At 41.9% G+C, this 21,700-nt stretch overlaps 1 protein-coding gene across 3 annotated transcripts in view; it reads right to left on the bottom strand.

Moving 5' to 3' along the window:
• Positions 1-21,700, bottom strand: part of PFKFB4 (6-phosphofructo-2-kinase/fructose-2,6-biphosphatase 4) — a 69,479-nt gene that overhangs the window by 27,925 nt on the left and 19,854 nt on the right. For all 3 annotated transcript variants that reach the window (XM_027860647.1, XM_027860646.1, XM_027860645.1), the window contains exons 2-6: positions 11,866-11,982; positions 10,220-10,316; positions 3,616-3,682; positions 1,793-1,867; positions 211-267 (exon numbers count right to left, since the gene is read on the bottom strand). In XM_027860647.1, coding sequence (XP_027716448.1) covers positions 211-267; positions 1,793-1,867; positions 3,616-3,682; positions 10,220-10,316; positions 11,866-11,982 — 413 coding nt within the window. The remainder of the gene's footprint in view (positions 1-210; positions 268-1,792; positions 1,868-3,615; positions 3,683-10,219; positions 10,317-11,865; positions 11,983-21,700) is intronic.

Genomic DNA, 21,700 nt, shown 5'->3' with positions numbered 1-21,700 from the left:
TAAGCAAACCCTACCTCCCCTTCCTTTTTTTTTTTTTAAATGACATAAGTAATGTTCCCAGGAAATTGGCCATTCTCATGATGCTGAGTATAACTGGCTGTGTCAGGCAGGAGATGGGGGAGAGAAGAGCAGAAAAGAAGCCTTTCTTCAACCAGGGGCCATGGTCCCCTTTGCTAATGCCAAGCAAAGACTTCAGGCTGATCCACTCACCACTATGTTGGCAGCAATGACATCAGGATCCACACAGATTGATTCAACAAAGAAGGTCTGCAGCCTCAAATCCAAGGAATTAAGGACCCCAAAAAGGGAAGAAACCAAGACAGAAAAGGGACATAGTTGGGCTACATGTGTTATCTGCTGGGACAACAACTTCAAATTTAAAATCACTTGCTCGGACATTGAGATTCCTTTTTCCCCAGAGGACAGAGCTTAACTATACCAGGACTCAGGGCACGCAAGTCCCTCTCCCAGGGAATAAGCTACTGCAGCAGCAGGAAGTTCCTCTCTTAATAATATTAGCTAACATTTACAAAGCACAAGGTTTACAAAGTGCTTTACACATATCATCTTCACAACAACCCTGTAAAGTAGGGGCTTTTATTATCATCATCTCCATTTTACACACTGGGAAACTGAAGCACAGAGAGGTTTAGTGACTTGCCCAGGATCACATAACTGGTAAATATTTGAGGCAGGATTTGAACTCAGATCTTCCTGTCTCTCAGTTGAGTACTCTATTTGCTATGCTACCTAGCTATCTGATTTCTTTTAGAAACACTCCTCAAGTTTGTATCCCAAAAAGATTTTTAAAAAGAGAAAAGAACCTATTTGTACAAAAATATTTATGGCAGCTCTTTTTGTGGTGGCTAAGAATTGGAAATTGAGGGGATGCCCATCAATTGGGGAATGGCCGAACAAGTTTTGGTATATGAATGTAATGGAATGCTATTGTGCTGTAAGAAATGATGAGCAGGTGGACTTCAGAAAAACTTGGAAAGACTTAACATGAACTGATACATGAAGTGACCAGAACCAGGAAAACACTGTACATTGTAATGGCAATACTGTACAATGACGAACTGTGAATGCCTTAGCTATTCTCAGCAATACAATGATCCAAGACAATCCCCAAGAATTCATGATGAAAATGCTATCCACCTCCAGAGAAAAAACTGATGTTATCTGAATACAGACTGAATCATACAATCTTTCTTTCTTTTTTTTTCTTGTCTTTTTGCACAAAATGACTAAGATGGAAATGTCTTATGTGATTGCACATGTATAACCTATATCATACTGCTTACCATCTTGGGAAGCAGTGAAGGGAGGGAGGGGTAGAATTTGGAATACAAATGTAAAAAAAAATGTTAAAAATTGTTTTTATGTGTAATTGGGGAGAAAAAATATTATTAAAGTGTTAACAAAAAAGAAAAGAAAAGAGAAGAAATATTCCTCAAAATTCAGACTCTAAGAGGAGGTTCTTTCCTAGGAAAGTCCTACTCCAGGGCTCAAAAAATAGAAGAGCCCTTCTCTCAGGATTCAGACAGTGTGAGGCATCTTTCCTAATAGGCATGGAGCCTTAGAGCTCAGACAGCAATATACCTCTCTCCCAGTGAGTCACATCCCAGCTAAGGAAGCAAGCTCTGGCACGACCTCCTAATGCCCCAGAATTCTTAGTTCAGGGGATGGACCACAAATGAGCCCTGATAGACAGACAACCCATAGAGGCACTAGTGGTCGGAGACTTGGCTCCCCTGGGCAAGTCATACAAATCAGGAAGCTAGAGATTCACCTTGTAGCCATTCTCCTCTCCAAATTTAAAGATGGTCTCTCTGCGTTCTCGCGTTGTGTTTGTGGCATCAAAAACCTAGAGTCAAATGGAAGAATATGACTACAAATAGTCCTTAACATTTGAAAACAGCAATAAAAGGTCTACATGGATACTATGCTTTCAATGTCAGGTTTGGGAAAAACAGTTCATATCAATACCGACCAAGAAAAACTGGATATTACAGAGATTGGAAGGGAACTAATTAAGGGGTAGAAGGGAAGGGAGGACTGAGAGAGCTTCAAGGGGGAGAAGAATGAAGCTACTCCCATGGCCGATTCTGGTTTGAACCACCTGCTTCATCTCCTCAACCCTCTGTCAAAATTAGAACTCCTTCCTCCCTCCAGGGCTGGAACAAGGATTAAACACACATGCATTTATGAGTACAGAGAGCAGGTGTTTGGTACACAGAAAGTGCTGAGCTGATAGAACAGAATAGTTCTCCTTTAACAATCATGTAGGTGGGGTACTAGGCCCTTAGAGCCCCTTTTGTCACTTGACTGACAAATATTGCTTGGAGGGGGCAGGGAAGGGGGCTGGGACACATCCTGGTGAGGTCCTGATTTTTCAAAGCTGGTGAGACATGGTCTGGTGCCCATCGGAGACACCATGAACCCCAAAACTGGGGCATATCTGTCTAAAGTCAATCCCCAGAGCACTTCCTCAGAGCCTGGCTTGGGAATTTCTACACCTACCTCTAGATCAGGGGCTCTTTACCATTTTTGTGTCATGGATCCCTCTGGCAGTCTGGTGAAACCTATGGACCCTTTCTCATAATGTTTTTAAATGCAAAAGATCAAAGTCATAGGATTACAAAGGAAACCAATTATATTAAAATATGGTCATCAAAATATCAGAAAATCAAGTTGACAGATTCCAAGTTAAGAACCTTTGCTCTAGACACAAAAAATAATGATAATAGGTCACACTTACCTTAAGGTCTGCAAAGCACTTTTCACCTATTATCTCGTTTGGTCCTCACAACAACACTGTGATGTAGGTACTAATATTATATCCATTTTACAGATTGAAAGGTTAAGTGACTTTCCCAGGGCTACAGAACTAGTGAGTGTCTAAGGCAGGACTAAAATCTAGGTCAAGTCTTGTATTCTATTTACTACACCAAGGGTAACAGAGTCACAAACCATTAAAGCTTTTTATCCTATGAGATGTTAGAACAGCTCCCTCAGACACAGGGGGAGGGGGTGAAGGACCTAATGAAATTCCATCATTCGTTGGGGTCCAAACTCTCAGCCCTGAGAATGGCGTAGTTCAGCTCTAAGGATATGCTTCCCTGAGGCTTCGTTCTCATAACTCAGAAGTAGGAAAGTAACTTTCACAGGGAAAAGCCTCACTTCCCACAGGGGTCTTGGGATTTGGCAGCCTCAAAAAAGGGAAGAACAGATGAATTCCCCATTTGGGGCTGTCGGGACAGTGAATTGCTTCCCTCCCTCATCTCCCCTCCTTCTCTTTCTTTCACAGGCAGAGAAGGTCCTGGGTGAGAGGTACAGTGTCATCACAGCACGGAGGCAGACAAGACAAGACCACGGGAAGTTGTACCTCAAGGATTACCTGAGCCTCAAAGCCAACACATGCCCCACACAAACATGCTTCTTACACAAAAGGTATTCAACCCTTCCCTTGCACACAAAGGCAGGGACTATGACCTTGAGAAAGGCCCAGTGAAAATGGGTGCGATAAGTGTAATCATAAGCTCACCCACTGGGGTGTGTCTATGTGTAAGTCGAGCATGAGCACAATGCACTGTGGTGGGGTGTCACACTCACCGCTACATGTCCACCCTCTTCACTGAGGAACCGCCTGACATCTCGGAGGGCTGCCTCTGCACACTGTCTGGGAAAGAGAAAACACCCATGAATATTCTAAGTTTGAATCTACATTAAAGAAAACAACAACAACAACAACAACAAAACTTCATGCTGTTAAAAATGGTTCCTTCAATAATTTAAACATTATAATTAAGGTAAACTTTAATTTTTTTCAGTAGTTTACTGAATGTCCTCTGACAAGTACAAATCTTCAAATATACAAAGTAAAAGTAATTGAGCACCAATATGAAAGCATTTATTAAGGATCTACTATATGTGAGGCATTGTGCTAAAGGATGAAGTTACAAAGATGAAATTGAAGAAGTTCCTGCCCTCAAGGGGCTTACATTCTATCAGGGAGACAAGTACATACAGCTATAATAAAGCTATATAGCCAATAGATACAATGTCATTGCTGGGGAGGGGGGTGCAGAGGAGGCACCAGCTGCTCATGGGATTAGGAAAGGGCAGGAGGTGGTACCTGACAAGTGTTTTGAAGAAAACAAGAGATTCTAAGACATGGAGATGAGAAGGAAAGAATATCCCAGGCATGGGGACAGCCAGAGCAAAAGCAGGATATGATGGTGTGCAGTGTATGGGGAAAAGAAAAAGCAGAAAATAAATGAATGTGATGATGAAACAAAAGCCATCAAGACTTTCATCACTTGAAATAAAAAAAAAAAAAAGAATTAGAATCTCTAGTTCATCTTGCTTGTTACATAGACCTTGTGAATTGTTGATACAGACCTCTAGGGGCATGTGTTTTATTATTGCATCCTTTTTTAAAGTTATTTTTTGTTGACCAGCTCAGTTCCTGGAGTAGGTATAGTAGAAGGGTCTACAGAACACCCCAGCAAAGGCCAGGACGTGCTAAGTTCTGAAACTGGAACTAATATTGAGTAATATTGGCCACCAGAGCTAAGATATGTCACAATGGCCGATCTTACCCAATGTTATGACATAAAGCTTGCTGTAAGATCAAATGTTCACTGATGAGGTGAACTGTGATCTGTCATGAGAAGAGGAGAAAACAGAAAATTTTGGTGACTGAGAAGGAATGTAGAAAAATAAGAACTACAGAGCTCTCATTTTAGATAATCAGTACCAGCTCCATAGCCAGAATGAAGAAGGTTGGTGGAAATTTCCCTCAACAACATTAGAATGCAATTTACATATACCAAGCATTCTGATTTTATACTTTGGTGTCAAGGGGGACCTATCCACCTACCTACCCACCAGGGGGAAAGAGCCTGTGACAGAATACTGCAACTGGTCCTCCTGTCAAGACTATTTAGTCTATTGCAAATAAATGAACTGACATCTGGCTCATTAACAATAAGACAAAGATTTCTAGAACAAACACCTAGTCAACTGCTTTCTTCACAATAAGCCCGTACTAGTTTTACAGACTGGGAAGCTGGGGCTCAGAGTGGTTAAGTAACTTGTTTATGGACACATGGTATGGCTAGCACTCAATCTTCTGATTTCAAGTTCAGTGCTCATTATGATGAGGTCTAGAGGTTAGGGGTCCTGGAATCCCAAAATCATGACAGGCAGGTCCTGCCCAAAAGAATTCGACCCAAGTCTTCTTTCAGCCAAAAACACAGTTTACTGAAGATTCCTCATATTAGCTAGACTCTTAAGGAATCTGAGCATCTGTGGGCTATTGGCTAGATTGTCAAAATCTGCGCATCTTAATGGAGACAAGATGGACCTTATATACAGAAAGACTGTGGGAGGGATCCAGGAGTGGCCAAGTAGTCTATGAGGTAATAGAATTCCAGGGAAATGGAGCCTAGGTGGGACCAAGGGTGGGAAGTAGCCTGGGGATATAGGAAGACAAGACAATGGAGGGCCAGGTTAGGTCAAAGATAACAGAATTGGGGGATTGGGTGTAGCCAAAAGGAATCATGGCCTCAGGGGAACACCAGAGATCTCCTTGATCAAGTCGGAGAATTCAAGGACAGTCTAAAGGTTTTCTAGGGCCCATAGACAAATGGAGCCCAAATTGGGACAGAGATCTCACTTTGGGCCCAAACCCCATCAATTCTACTAACCCACCCTATCAATACTTTGGGGGAGTTGGTTGGTATGAATTAGTTCCCTACACCTCTGAGTAGACTGGGAAAATCAAAATTCTGAACCTAAAGATCTTGATAGCGCTTTTGTATGTAAGTTTACTCAAATTCAGTCATCTATCCTGTTTATTTAAAGATTTTAAAATAAGAATTTGTTTTCTTCTAGACCAGTGGTCTCCCATTTTTTTCGTACGACCCCTCCCAATGTCTATATTTACTTTAGCTATAAATCATACACATGTTGTTGTTGCTCAGTCATTTTCAGTCACATCTCACTCCATAACCCCATTTGGAGTTTTCCTGGCAAAAATACTGGAGCCATTTTCTTCTCCAGCCCTTTTCCAGATGAGGAAACTGAAGCAAAAAGGGTTAAGTGACTTGCCCAGGGTCACAGAGCTAGTAAGTGTCTGGGGCTGGATTTGAATTCAGATTTTCCTGACTCCAAATAAGCTGGAGAAGGAAATGGCAAACTACTCCAGTATTTTTGCCATCAAAGAAGAGTTTAACCCTCTTGGGAAGCGTCTGAGGCCAGATTTGAACACAAAGAGATGAGTCTTCCCTATCGACCATGCTACCTAGCTATTCCACATACTACATGTACTTAATGTACTTAAACAATTAAGTACATTATAAAACTTAAACACAAAAAAGAAACATTTCAAAAGAATAAAATAACATTTGGTCCTAGAGTCACTAGGAAGCCAATGTGTTTACTGGGTACAGAAGTGACATGGTCAGACCTATGCTTTAGGAAAATCACTTTGGCAGCTATGTAGAAAATGGACTGGATAGGGCAGACACCAAGGGCAAGGCAGGGAAACCAACTGAGAGGCTGTTGTTATAGTTGTTTGTCAAATGTTCTAGAAGAGGACCGTGATGTCAGGAAGTTAAGGTCACCACTTACAAGAGAATATAGTGAGAGTTGGTGACCAGGAAGATAGTGGGGCCATTGACAATAAGCAAGTATGGAAAACAGGAGGGTGGGGTGGGAGGGGCTGGGAGTAGGGAGAAGATAGAATCATGAAATCTCTGATCTGTAGCAATTTATTACAGCCTGCTTATCTGGCGCAAGACACTCTGGAGACCAGGGGATAAGTATGTAGGGGAAGAGGGATGTTGGAATTTTGCCATTGGCATTTGTGCTAGATGTATTGAGAGCTCAGGGAGTAGTATTGCCCTAAGGGACTGGACCCAGGCTTAAAAGGGAGGGGGAAGGGGATGGGAATTTACAAGAAGGCCAGGGAGCGTTTGGGGATAAAGGTAGATGAGATTATATTGGACACAAGTCCCATGACTGGCCAGCACCCTCAGACTAAGTGATCACATTTCCCTTGGGCTCAGGCCCTTCCTCCCAAGGGGACATGGGCCAACAGCTTTGGACCACCCTTCTGGACAATGTTTCTGGACAATTGTGAATATTAAGCAATTTTTCTCTTTGTCATTTTGCATGGGTATTTTTCAGGATATTTGTTCTTTACTAAAATTAAATTTTTCTTGTTTATTAGGCAAGAGGCCACTTTGGCATGGATGACTAATGTTTATATGACCTGAACTTAGTGTTCTTGCCTCTGTACTCACCACGGATGCTGGATGAAAATGTTCTTAAGGATTTTAATTGGTCTTGGAATGTCACATATGCTTCAAAAAAAATGTTTTATCTTAGGACAATGACCTGTCTTTTAAAAGCCCTGCCTCCTTAGAGGTTTGTTTCCAAAGTTATCTTGATTTCTCTGATCTTAATATTAATAGAACCTTTGATTCTGGTAGAACTAGCTTTTTAAGTTTTGAAAAATGGGGTGTCTCCAGAAGTTTAAAAGTTTCCTCTTCTTTCACTTTCACATATTAGGATTAATAGCATTTAAAAGGTACATTGTACCTTTATTTTTTGCTACTTTTTATTGTTGTCATTGCTATCAGCTTGGGCTCATCTTTGGTTTCCATGATTTTCATTAACGTGTCTTCCATTTTCCATTTTGTAATATTCCTTCTACTCTTGCTCAGATGTAAAAGCAAGTCTTTATCCTTGATAACTTACACATTTTTGGACATGGCCATGCAGTTATTTGCTTTGCCTGATTAGGCATATTTGTTAAAAGGGTTTTATTTTTATTTCTTTCACTTGGGAGGAGGGAAAGTGAGGACAGAAAACAAGTGCTTGTTAATTGAAAAAGATAAAATAAAAAGTTCTTGGCTTAGACACTGACCATGCTGGATCTGCTTTTCCAGGAGGAGGGAACCAAGCCTTCTCCTTCCCACCACCTAAACCACTGCTCAGACAACATGACCCCCTCTTCACCATAACTGGCTTGGCTCCAGACAAACGTACTCTTTACAGCAACTCTTTTCACGGTGATTAACGACTGGTTCAGTAGCCACCTGCTCAGGTTCTCAGACCTTTATTTGTTGTCTCCCTGTCTTTCATGAAACCATATTTTAGTCCCATTGACATCCATCATTGCTGAAGATGAGATTTCTTAGTCTAAAACAACTTGTGAAATCTTTTCGACATCCACTGAGAGGAGAATCAGCACTTTAAAATCAGATTCTAGTTTCTGCTTGGCCACTACTACTCTGATTTCTAGCTTCTTCCTCTGTGAAATGGGAAGAACTCTAGGCTACACACATACACACAACATGCACATATGTATACACACACTGAGGAGGAAGGAAATGACAGTACTTTGGGGTCTTCTGAGAAAGGAAGGAAATATAGCCAAGATATTCACATCTTGTTCTAATTTTCTTCAAAGGACAGCTGATTTTCCATTCTTCCAATTTATCTATACCAAAGGAAGGCCTATGTACTCCCAGAAGTGGAAGGAATGGATCCTAAAGTCAACAAGTCAATTCAACAAGTTTTTATGAAGCACCTACTATGTGCACTGGGATAGAAATAAAGGTAAAAAACAGTGCTTGTCTTAAGGGGCTATAATAGGGGAGACAATATGCAAACATATGTACGAAACTATACATGTGCAGGGTAAATTGGCAATCGCCTCAGAGGTACTAAGATTAAAGAGGCCTGGAAATGGCAGGAGTTTAGCTGAGATGTGAAGGAAGCCTAGCAACCCTAGAAAGATGAAGATGAGGGCAGCTAGGTGGTGAAGTGGATAGAGCTCCAGCCTTGGAGTCAGGAGGACCTGAGATCAAATCTGACCTCAGACACTTGACACTTACTAGCTGTGTGACCCAGGGCAAGTCACTTAACCCCAATTGACCTGCCAAAAAAAAAAAAAAAAGATGAAGATGAGGAGGGAGACATTCCCGGTCATGGGAGATTCTGGGCAGTGAAAGTGCCCAGAAGCTAACACTTTAGAGGAATGGCCCCAAAGAGGGCCACCTGACAATGATTTAAGTTGGTTCTGACAAATATTTTCTCTTACCCAAAGATTATGCCACCACTGTCAAGAAGAGCATAAAGCCTTGAATGTCTACCAGCCAACACCCCTATCCCACCCATGACCCTACTAGAAGCCATGAGTAAGCCAGAAAGCTTTGCCCTGAGATACCTTCAAAGCAGAAATAGATGAACATCTAGCCTGCCATTCAGAGACAGCCCTTTGGGAGTGTGAAGCTGAGAATATAGGGCAGAGCACTCTAATATGTGAAGAGGCCACTAAGCTGGGCTAATCTGATCGTCAGTAACTTTAAGAAAGTATGGAAGAAGCAGCAGACAATGAGTGTGGAATGGAGAAACATGACATATGGAGCTTGAACCCCCATGTAGGGCAGAAGAATGAACAGTATTCAGGCAATGTGACTGCCTGAATCAATATTGGTGGACATCAAGCTGGCCCATTCTTTGGTAGGTTCTTGGGGTAACATGTAGGAAAATGTCAGAATGAATAGCCAGGTGGAATTCTGGGCAACAGTTCTTCAAGTAACAGTAGTCAGTCTATCTTCTGAGTCACCTTTATCTTCCCCATATGACTCTAACTGCTGGCCCTCAGTAAAAACTGGACTCAGTCAAAAGGCCACATGTGGCCTTGAGGCTGCAAGGTCCCCACCTGAGTACCTTTTAGCCAACTGTGTGATGGTAAAAGATTGTGAAAGCTTGCCAGTTCCCCTTTCAAACCTTCACCGAGGAAGCCCTGGCTGTATGGGTAGATTATTCTCATAAAAATGTTAATGACACCAAGCTCCTCATTTTTTAATAACAATATTCTTCTGTTGGTGATGCTGCGTAGCTCTGAGTCATGCAATACCATGGTCTTCAAAGTATTAAAGTTAAAGGTCACAAAAGATCAATGAATGAGCAGGCTGACAACTTGTTGATGAAGAATGACACAGAAATGAAGGACTGAGGGGAAAAAATGGATTGGTCATGTAATGAGAGTAAGGTGGGAAAGAAACAGGCCCCTCTCCCCTTAATTAACATCAAATCAAAGGTTAATCTTAAGAGTCTTCATAGCAAGCCCAGTCCTGTCTCCTCTTTCTTGGTCTTCCACTAGAGTTTAAAAGAAAAAAAAAAGGCTTCAACTTACTTTCTGATTTTCAAGCCTTCTTCATTGTCCGGAAGAAAGAACTCAAAAGATCTATATGTTTTCACCAGGTCTCGACGATACTGGCCAACATTAAATTCTGAGATGAAAAAAAGAAAGTCTCAAAATAGTAGGGCAAGTGGGAGTTCCAATACCTCTAAGAACAGCACTTTGACAGACCACGTTACCCTATTGGCAGAGGAGGCACCCCTTCCATCAGAGTCAGGGTCAGGGTTGCCCCGTCAAGGATCACCAATGAACATATCTATAAAGACCACAGGCCCTTTCATGCATGAGAATGACTACTCTGCTTATTCCTTTGTAAAGAACAATGGGCAGTCGCCCCTGGTTGGGCTCCTGCCATGCTCCTTCTAATCAGCTCACCCCATATCAGCATAGAGGCTTCTCTATGACCCAGAACCATGCAGGTCTGAATTTTATGCCAGAGACCAGGAAAAGAATATTCCAAATTTCATACTCTGCCTCCCATCCCTGGTACCCTTCAGTGTCCTCAACTCTGTGATCCCCCAAACAACTGATGATTCACAGTCAAAAGCCCTCAGGCTTGAGACATTTCCTAAGGAATAGTGATGCCTCCCAACACTTCCAAATGTCAAAACCAATGAGGTGCCTAGACCTGTCTAGACCCAGAGGGTAAATTCACGTCATGGTATCCAGGCACCCTAACCCCACCCAATTTCCAGGAAGGTCCCTTAGACCCAGGGAACCTTCTTCTCAGGTGTCTGTCACCACTACTATCTGGCCAAAGTGTAAGGTGTGAGAGTACCCCTTCTCCCCAGTGCCTCCTGAGGCTTAAAGGGCCCCTTTTTGGGATCCTTGTTTTGAGGGTAGATTGGAGAGGGGTTGGGAGGGGAGGGGAACTTTATCAGTATATAAAATTCTACGTTATTGTGCATTAACCATTTAATGTGGATTAGCCATTAAAGTTACAAACTTAGTCTGCAAACAATGATATGGAGCAGGGATTTTAGCTCCAACCTACCAGCCTGACTTCCAATAAATTTATAAGAAAATTATTCTCCTAATAAAACTGAAAGCTTCCACTAAAGTCTTCCTATCATGCCTCGCCGTGCTACGGAAATAACCCTGGGTTCCTGAAAGTGACGCCCATGGGCCAAGCCTACCTAAGTGTAGAGAAACTCATTATGAGAAATTTGGCCACCAAGCAATGAAGCAACTCATTTGGGAGATTTCCAGCTCTATGAATGGAGAAAGGAACTACACCAGTGAACTCATGTACCTTTCAGGCTACCAAAGGCATGAAGTGAAAAATGAGACTATCACTCCTCATATTTCAAGATGGTCTCAGGGAACAGTAAGATAATGTCAGAGTTTTCCTAACCTGGTCCTTGTGATGACACAAACTCTGTGACCACCAGTCCCCTGGCAAAAAACTAGGCCTGTCAGGCTGTCCAGAATTCAGGGGCGGGGAACTTTCGGCCTCAAGGCCATATGTGGCCCTCCAGGTCCTCAAGTGTGGCCCTTTGACTGAATCCAAACTTCTCAGAACAAATCCTTATCTCTACACCTTACCCCTGCTCTAGATAAGAGCTGCTTCCTCTCAGAAGCACCAGTAATGAGAGTCTAGCTCAGACAGGAGATAAATCACAGGCTTCTCTGGCCCTCACCTCTGGTTGGGACACCAATCCAGTTTAAGTAGCGTGTCAGCTTCTTGGAGATATAGGTCTTCCCTCTAGCTGGCAGGCCCACCATGACGATCAATGTGGGACAATTGGTCACACAAACTGTAAGAGAGAAACACACAGATAGTCAGCATCTCTTCTTGCCATGGGATGGAAGCCTTGAGGTCACAGTCTGGAAGAGCCTTAGTCTCACACACCCAATGAAGGGCCTGGGGCTCAACAATCCCCAATGCACATCTGTCTGTGTAACACCCGGTGACCTTTGACACTGTCTTACATCTACATTCTGTCTTTCTATCCATAGTCTCCAGCACTGTCTTGTGCACATAGCATTCGTTAAAACCTTACTGAATTGAATGTATACCTGGTACAGAGAGACCCATCACACATTAGGGGCATGTTGCTGGACCAGGATGGAAGAAGTGAGGGATCTGACCAAGGGGAAAAGTGATGAAGGCACTGCCCTCAGAGACACTGTAGCACTCAGGCTCAGTCATATTCTAGGTTTCCTTTCTGATAGATAACAGATGGGAGGGAGTTCCACTGGGTCCTAACACAGAGAGGTCCCCCCAAACCATCAATAAATTAAACCAAAGGGGGAAAATAATAGAACATAATCCTGGAAGCCAAGGGTCCCTTGATCACCCAGATCCCATTTAGGGCAGATGGGGAGGAAGAGCTGTCAGTGGGGGTGCCTTTCCTCATCACTTTCCTCCAATTCTCCACAACTTGGCAACCCAGATCCCACCATCAGGTTAAGTGGGCTAGGAAGAGCAACACAGCTTCTCAAACCACCTGAATAAACTGAACATCACTAACCTGCCCCCCCCCAACGCCCTTGTTGATGCTGATGTTTGATGTTGCTATTGACATTGGATGAAGCATCAGGGTTGCCTCCCCCCAAGTCCCATTCAGTATGCCAAACAGAGAGTTGCTCCAGAAGCCTCACTTTTCTCTTACTTTTCATCATAAGCTCTTCAGTTCCCACTTACTAAGGTCTTTCTCCTGAGCCCTGAGACAGGGGAAATTCTTCCCTCTGGGCCTAAGAGACGGAAACTGGATACCCTCAAAGGACTCTCCTTTGCCACTATTGACTTTGAGGAAGCATCTTTTCCAAGAAAGTCCTTCCAGATAGTCCCAGCCTGGCTGAGCCAGACCCGGCCCAACAGACCTCCCCAGACTAGGCCAAGGTCTCTTCCTCCCCAAGAGAAGTATGGTAAAAAGCAAATAACCCTACCTGGACGCCTGGAAATTTAGGCATTAGTTTAGGCTTTATCTTTAACTCCCTAAGTACCTAGAGGTAAATCTCTTCCCTTCCCAGGACATCCTCAGGATTTTGGTGTTTGGTATTTTTGTTGTTGTTCTTTTTCTCCTTTTTGGTAACCTGCTTGGGCTAGATAAAACAATTTCTAAAGTCCATCAGGCTCTGATATGCTATGAACTCATAGAACCTGTTTGCTTCCCCTGTTTCCTGCCCAGTTACCTGGGCTGATTTCTGCCAAGAGCAAAAGTTGCTCCATCACATTTGGATTTGGGGGGTAGAGTGGGGACACTATGGGGGTCCCCTGGACAGCACTTGCTCCATCATGGGTCAGTGAGAAGCACCTGCTCCACCAGAGACAGAGCATAAACTATACTCGAGGCTTGCAAGAAAAAAAAAAAGCCATAACTGACTCAGGAGGAAGAAAAACAAGTTAAGCAATGAATTGCCTTCTGGGGCCAAACAGTGAAAGCCTTGAACTGGGGGGAGGGGATGAAGACTCTCTACTCTCTAAGCACAAAGACAGCATTTCAGACTCAGCTTTTCTGGAAGCGAAGAATGAACTACTCCACTCTTTCCTCAGCCCCCAACCACTGAATTAACTAACACACACACACACACACACACACACCCCCACATACACACACAGCCCCATCATTATCAACAGTGGACATTCACAGAGCACTTTTAAGATTTGTCAAGCATTTTTAATATGTTCTCTTATGTAATCCTCACAACAACATAATGAAGAGAAGACCAATTCCGACTTTGTTAAGCCTACCTGTGTGACTTTGGGCAAGTCACAACCTCTCTGAGTCAATTTCTTGATTTTACAATAATCAATTTTATAATTTTACAATAAGAGAGTTGGCCTCTATGACCTCTACAATCCTTTCTAGTTCTAAACTGATGAATAAGCACTAGAGGTACTATCTTGATTTTATCAATGAGGAAACTGATGATCAAAAAGATTAAGTGATACGGTAAGATAAAGTAGGACATTAACTCAATTCTCACCAGATTCCCAAGACCAGTGCTCTGTCCCCTATAATTTATGCCTCTTAAACCATGTTACTGGCACATAGTATTCAAAAACACATTCCCTTCCCAATCTGAACTACAAGCTAAATCATAGGGCTTACATCTAGAAAGCCTGCGTCACTCCAAGACAAGGAAACTCACCCAGAGAGGCTGTTATGCACATTCACACAATACAAGGCAAATATTTATTAAGCATTTTCTGTGCACAGAAGATTGTGCAGGGCACCAGATGAGATTTACAGCTTAAATAAGACAGTTCCTGTCATCATGGAGCTCAATGTCTGATAAGGGGGTATGACATCACAGGAACCTATAACATACAACATTACTGATGCACCTTATAGACTTGCAAAGCACAGCACTGTATGAGATCTAAGGGGGAGGAACATTATGGATGGGGATAGAAATGAGGAAAAGATTCCTAGTAGTGTGGCTCTTTTCAGCTGGGCCTTCAAAGGATGAATAAGAATAAAACAAATAAAAGGCAGGAGAGAGGGCATTTTAAGCATAAGGAACAATGTGAACAAAAGCATGAAAGTATATGAGAATATACAAGGGAAATTAGATGGGGGCAGCAAAGTCATCCAGTTTGGTTGGAGCATAGTATTAAGAGATTAGGCTAGAAACTAGGGTAGTGTCAGATTGGAAGACCCCAAATGTCAGATTAAGAATTTGGTCTTTACCAGGCCAAGTGATAGGGAACCATGTAAGTTTTTTTGAGCAAATGATTGACACGGCCAAATCTCTGCATAAAGAATGTTAGTCTGGCAGCATGTGAAAGATTAATGTGAGGGAGAAGAGTAGAGAAGTTAAGATGTGTTAGGAGGCTATTAGTAATACTTCTGGTAGATGGTAATGAGGACCTCTTCATTGTTCAGTTGTTGTTCAGTTGTATCTGCCCTTCTGTGACTCCATTTGGCTTTTTCTTGACAAAGATACTGGAGTGGTATGTGCTATAATTATCTCCATTTTAAGATGAGGAAACTGAGGCAAAAAGAGATGAAGTGAATTGCCCAGGGTCTCACAGCTAGTTAATGTCTGAAGCCAGACAACTCAGGTCTTCCTGATGCCAAGGCCAGTGCTCTATCTACTGTATCACCTACATGCCTATATCTGTACTACGGTGGTAGCAATGGGAATAAAGTTGAAGGAGAACTATAAAAGATGTTTCAGGGCTTGGGAACTGTCTGGTTATGAAAGGGGAGGGAGAGGGAAGAGTTACTGATAACACCATGCCCTTCAACTCCGGAAGCTGAGAAATGGCTTTCAGAGAAAAGGTGGGAAGCTAGGTTTGGGTTATGTTGAGTTTGAAGTGGCAGTATAAAGTATAACATTAAGGTGGAGATGTCCTGGATGCACCTGGAGATGTGGTTCTGGAGAGAATAGGATGTATGGTTTTAAGTCATTAGTCAACGAATAAGCCATAGGGCTTAATAGTATCGCCAAGGGAAAGAGTACAGAGAGAGGAGAAAAGAGGGCTAAGGACAGACTTTTGGGGAATATATACATTAAAGTGGTAAGTGCAAGAGATCTTAGAGGCCACAAGTCAACTTCCTTATTTTACAGATTATAAAAGCAAGGGACAGAGAGTTTAAGTGACTTGCCCAGGGTCACACAGCTAGTTAAGTATCTGAGGAAAGATCTGAACTCAGGTCTTCCTGATTCCAAGTCCAGCACTCTAGCCACTATTCCACCTAGCTACCAGCCAAGTGTGGTATCTCTGAAGCCAAGGAAGGAGAGAATAACCAATAGGAGTGGGTGGTCAACATTATGAAATACTGTTGAGAAGTCAAGAAGATGAAAGTTAAAAAAAAAAAAAAGGTCACTGGATTTGGGAATTAATACATCACTGGCAACGTTAGAGATAACATTTTTAGTAGCGGTAGGAGCCAAAGCCAAGTCTACAAGGGACTAGAGAGAGAATAGTCAGTATAGAAGCAAAAGAATCTGGGCAAGAAGACTTTTTTTTCTTAAGATTAGTAACAAGGTCAAGAACAGAGAGGAGAAGGTAGCTAAATGAGGGGGCTAGGAGGAGGACCATGCCATTACATCCTACTGCAGCCACTAGTCGCCTGTCTTAGCCTGCCTCCCCATGGATTCCTTGCTTTCTCTAGATCCCCAGTTTTCCAGCTACACACTGCTGCTGAAAGCCCAGGTGAGGTCAAATCAGCAAGGGAAGTGAGGATAAACAAACTCCCACCCTCCCCAACTGAGCAATTCTGTACACTTGATGTCATTATTCAAACCCCATTCTCTGTTCCCCCACTTCCTACTTCCTTATTCAAATTACCCTCAACCCCACCCCTCTAGCATCTCACTCTAAAGTTAACCATCCCTTGCACTATACTCTCTGGAATTCTTGCTCCATAAGTAACAAACTTGCTTTCACCTTAAAACTTTTTGTTTTCTGCTCCTTCTAACATCTTTCTTGTTTTATTTTAGTTTTTATTTTCAGTTCCAAATTCTCTTCCTTCCTCCATCTCCTCCCCAATCCATTCAGAAGGCAAGAAAACCCTCATCTGATCCATCCATATCTGCTAGCTATCAACCTCTATCTCTCTTCCCCATTGTAACTAAACTCTTGGAGAAGGCCATCTACAATCAATGCCTCTAAATGCTTTCTTCTCATTCTCTACTTAGCTGTTTGGAGTATGGTTTCTGACCTTATCATTCAAATAAAACTGCTCTCTCCAAAGTTATCAATGATCTCTTGTCAAATCTAATGATTTTTTCTCTATCTCCAGTCTTCTTGACCTCTCTACAACCTCTGACACTTGGTTACCTACCCTCTACTCTCCAGGTTTTCATGACATTATCACCTCATTCTCCTCCTACTTATCTGACTGTTACTTCTCAGTATTTTTTGCTGGATCTTTACATGTGAAGATTCGTGAGTGTTCCATGGGGTTCTGTCCTAGGTCGTCTTTTCTTCTCCCTCTATTCTATTTTACTTTGTAATCTCATCAGTTCCTATAAATTCAATTATCGTTGCTATCCGCATGGTTTTCAGTTCCACTTATTCAGCCTTTCTCTCCTGATCTCCAGCTGTCTATTAGATATCTCAAACTAGATGTTCTGTAGACATTTGAAACCCAACATGTCCATAACTGAGCTAATTATGCTCCCCCTCCAAACCTTCCCTTCTTCCTAATTTCCCTATTTTTTCGCAAGGGCCCTTCCATCCTCCCAGTTACCCAGACTTGTAACCTAGGGGTGATCTACAACTTCTCATTCTCCTCTCACCCTGTATAGTCAATCTTCTGCTAAGTCCTATCGATTTTTGCCTTTGTATCATTTCTCATATATTTCCTCTCTAATATATGTTTCCTTCTCTCCTCTGACACTGGCACCACTCTGGCACAGGCCCTCATCTCCCCATGCATGGATAACTGCAATGGACTTTTGGTTGCTCTCCCTGCTTCAAGTCTCACCCGATTCCAGTTGTCAAATTAATCTTCTTAAAACACAGGCATGACTATGTCTCACACTTACACAGACACACCCCCTTTTCGATAAACTCCAGTGCCTCCACTTGCCTTCTGGATCAAAATATAGAATGCTTTGTTTGGCTTTCGGAGCCTTTTGTAATCTGGCCTCCTCTTGTTTTTCAAGTCATCTCACATCCTGCTCCCCGACATTCTTTGTGATCTAGTGACACTGATCTTCCGGCTACTCCTTGAACAAGACACTCCATCTCCAGACCCTGAGCATTTTCACTGGCAGTACACTATGCCTGGAATGCTCTCCCTCCTCTTCTTTACCTCTTGACTTCCCTGACTTCCTTCAAGTCTCCCCCCAAATCCCCCACCGTCCATAAGAATACTTTGACTCCCCCTTAATGCTAGTGCCTTCCCTTTCTTGAGTACCTCCACTTTATTTTGTAAATATCTGATATGTACATAGTTATTTGCATATTGTCTCCTCATCAGATGGTGAGCTCCTTAAGCAGGAACTGACTTTTATTGCTGCTATTGCTTTTCTTTGTACCCCCAATGCTTAGCATCCCAGGCAAGGAAGACACCTAGGTCACAGTGCCTGGCACATAGTAGGTACTTACTAAACTGCTTGACTGACTGATTTTATACAAGTGGGACAGAGCCAGTAATGGAGGGAGTCTGAAGAAGGTGATTTGAGAAAGAGGAGTGACTGTTGAATCAAGACCCTAGAAAAGGAAGTAAGGAATGGGATCAAGATAAAGGAATTGACCTTAGAAGTAGAGATAGCTCTCAGAGGGAGGGAGAAGGTGTTGATAATTTTAGAGAAATTCAGGAATGAATCTGAGAGAGTCCATGTTAAAGAACCACAGAATCTTAATCAAAAGGGACCTCAGAAACCAATTAGTCCTGCACCCAAAAAAGAAGTCCCTCTACAACAAGTGCTCATCCTGTCTTTTCCTGAAGACTTTCAGTGTGGAGGAACCCACTACCTTTTAAGATAGAACATTATACTTTTGAACAGCTCTAGTTGTTAGCAAGTTTCTCCATATATCAAACCTCAATTTGCCTCTTTGCAACTTCTACCCATGGTTTTTAGTTCTGCCCTTGAGGGGCCAAAGAGAACAAATCTAATCCCTCTTTTACAAGACAAGCTTTCTTTTTAAAAAATATATTTTTATTTATTTCATTAAATACTTTCCAATTACATATAAAATTTTTTAAGACCAATTTTTTAAAGTTTTGAGTTCTAAATTCTCTCCTTTCCTCTCACCCCTTGAAAGAAGGCAAGCAATATGATATCGATTTTGTATGTGAAGTCACGCAAAATATATTTCCATATTGGCCATGTTGCAAAAGAAAACACAGTGAAAAAAGTACGCTTCAATCTGCACTCATTGCTCATTGGTTCTCTCTCTGGAGGAGGATGGCATTTTTCATCATGGGTCCTTGAAATTGTCTTGGATCAGTGTCTTGATCCAAGTAGCTAAGTCTTTCACAGCTGATCATCATTATGATATTGCTGTTGCTGTATACAAGGTTCTCCTGGTTCTGCTCACTTCACTTCGTATCAGTTCACATATGTCTTTCCAGGTTTTTCTGAAATAATACTGCTTGTCATTTCTTATATTACAATAGTGTTCCATCACAATCATATACCACAACTTGTTCAGTCATTCCTTAATTAATAGGCATCCCCTCAATTTCTAATTCTGTGCTACCACAAAAAGAGCTGCCATAAATATTTTTGTACAAATAGGTCCCTTTCTCTTTTCTTTGATCTCTTTGGCCTGCAGCCCTAGGAGTGGTATTGCTGGGTCAAAGGGTATGTGCACAGTTTTACAGCTCTTTGGGCACAGTTCCAAATTGTTCTCCAGAATGGTTGGACTAATTTACAACTCCACCAACACTGCATTAGTATCCCAGTTTTTCTACATCCCTTCCAGCATTTGTCATTTTCCTTTTCTGTCATGTTAGCCAATCTGGTAAGTATGTAGTGGTATTTCAGAGTTGTTCCTATTTGAATTTCTCTAATTGATAGTGATTTAGAGCATTTCATGATAAGCTTTCAAGTGGAGACACCTAGAATCTTACCCCCTTATTGTGCTCTCCCCAGCAAACACCCTCTATTTTCCACTCTAAACATCTCCTGGAATTCAAGTAATTCCCATTTGCTATGACCTCAAGGTCCTTCACCATCCTGGCTGTTCTCATCTGGACACACTCCATTACCAATGTGCCTCCTAAAGTAAGACAGCCAGAAGTGAACACAACACTCCAGATGCAGATTAACCAGAGTAAAGCACAGCAGGATTCTTACCTCCCTAAATCCTGAGCTGTGTCACATTACCACTGTCTTCCAAGTGAAGAAGGAGGCAAGTTCATCTGAGGTAATCATGAGATTTGAAGGTATAGTTGAGGATTAGAGAAGAAAAGAGTTGGAATAGTCACCGTTGGGAATGAAATAAGGAGTTGATATGAGCAGAGTACAAGGATGGCTAAGCAGCTTTAAGGGACCAGCTCAAGTCAGACACTGTGACATTGTAACAGGTTAAATCAACTCAATTTCTTTTGATAGAGAAACTCAGGAACCCTGGGGTAGGAACAGAGGAATCAAATGGTGAGTGTCACCCAAGGATTCAGATAAGCAAGTAAGGATGGCAGGCCAGAAAGGAAAAATAACCCAGAACAGTAGCCAGTGAAACACAGAAATGGCAGACTGTGGCATGAAGGCTTAATACAGAGTCAAATGAAGCCAGTATGAGGAAAATAGATTTGGTAACTAGGGAAAGGTCAAGGCACCAAAAATCACAGTGACTGTAAAGAGTGAATGGGAGAGGGAGAAGAAAGAGATGCTGCGGAGTCTCAAAGTTCTAAATCTTAGAGGTAACATAATTCTGAGAGATGAAGAGATATATGGTTTGACCATTTTGGAATGTGACTAAAGTAGAGTAGAAAAGATCACTGGAATCTCTCCATTGCATAGATGAATAATATGGCCACATCTACTATCCCAGGCAGAACAGGGAGTTTGGAGAACAGGGAAGGAAAACCAGATCCCTTTTCTGGTCTTTGCTGTAAGAAGCCAAACAAGCTTATATATTTTGAGATGAAAGAACTTCGTGCTCTACCCCCTAAAGCCAGAAGCCTTTCTCCAAGCTTCAGCCAAGAGGGCTTAGAAGCCTGGAACCAAAAGCTGTTTACTGACTTTTTCTGTAATAGCATTCACAGCAGGACAAAGGCACCCAATCTGTGAAGAAAGGAGCCTTCGATTCAGTGGCAATTTCTGCAGGGATGGGGGAAAAGCTGGGTCAACCTTGCCTGAAAAGTTCCAAAGCAATATTCTGGTCTTCTTACCCTCTCCCAATGAACAATTTTTCTTTTAACTGAAAAAACCTGCAGTTACTTAACAGGGCAAAACAAATTCCTCTATTAGTTGTGTCCAGAAATGTCTCTTCCTTCATTTTTAAGTCCATCGCCTTTTTGACAGGAGATGAAAGGTTTTGTTTCATCATTATTCTTTTGGACTCAAGGGTCATCATTACATTGATTAAAGTTCTAAAGTCTTTTAAAACTGTTTTTCTCTACAATGTTGTTTTCGTTGTATAAATTGTTCTAAACCCAGTTCACTTTGATCTGTCAGTTCAGTCTTCTCCATCCTTTGAAATACTTAATAATTTCTTATGGTACAATAATATGCTGTTACATACAAACTGTTTAGCCATTCCAATAGAAGGACAATACCCCCTCAGTTTCTTTTTTTTTTATTCAACCTCCCCCTTTTCACCCATTGAGAAGACAATAAAAACAAACTTTATTACAAATGTATAGTCAAAGAAAACAAATTCCTGCATTAGCCAAGTCCAAAAAATAAATAAAATGTTTTAATCTGCACTCTGAGTTTCTATCTGGAAAGGGAGAGCATATTTCATTATGAGTTCTTTGGAATTGTGGTCACTGTGTTGATCAGAGTGCCTAAGTCTTTCAAAGTTGCTTATCTTTACAATATTATTTTTATTATATAAATTGTTCTCTGGTTCTGCTCACTTCACTTCGCATCAACTCATACAAATCTTTCCAGGCT

Source organism: Vombatus ursinus, unplaced genomic scaffold (assembly GCF_900497805.2).
Source record: "Vombatus ursinus unplaced genomic scaffold, bare-nosed wombat genome assembly UNPS02014225.1, whole genome shotgun sequence".
NCBI lineage: Eukaryota > Metazoa > Chordata > Mammalia > Diprotodontia > Vombatidae > Vombatus > Vombatus ursinus.
This window is presented reverse-complemented; position numbering and strand designations above follow the sequence as displayed.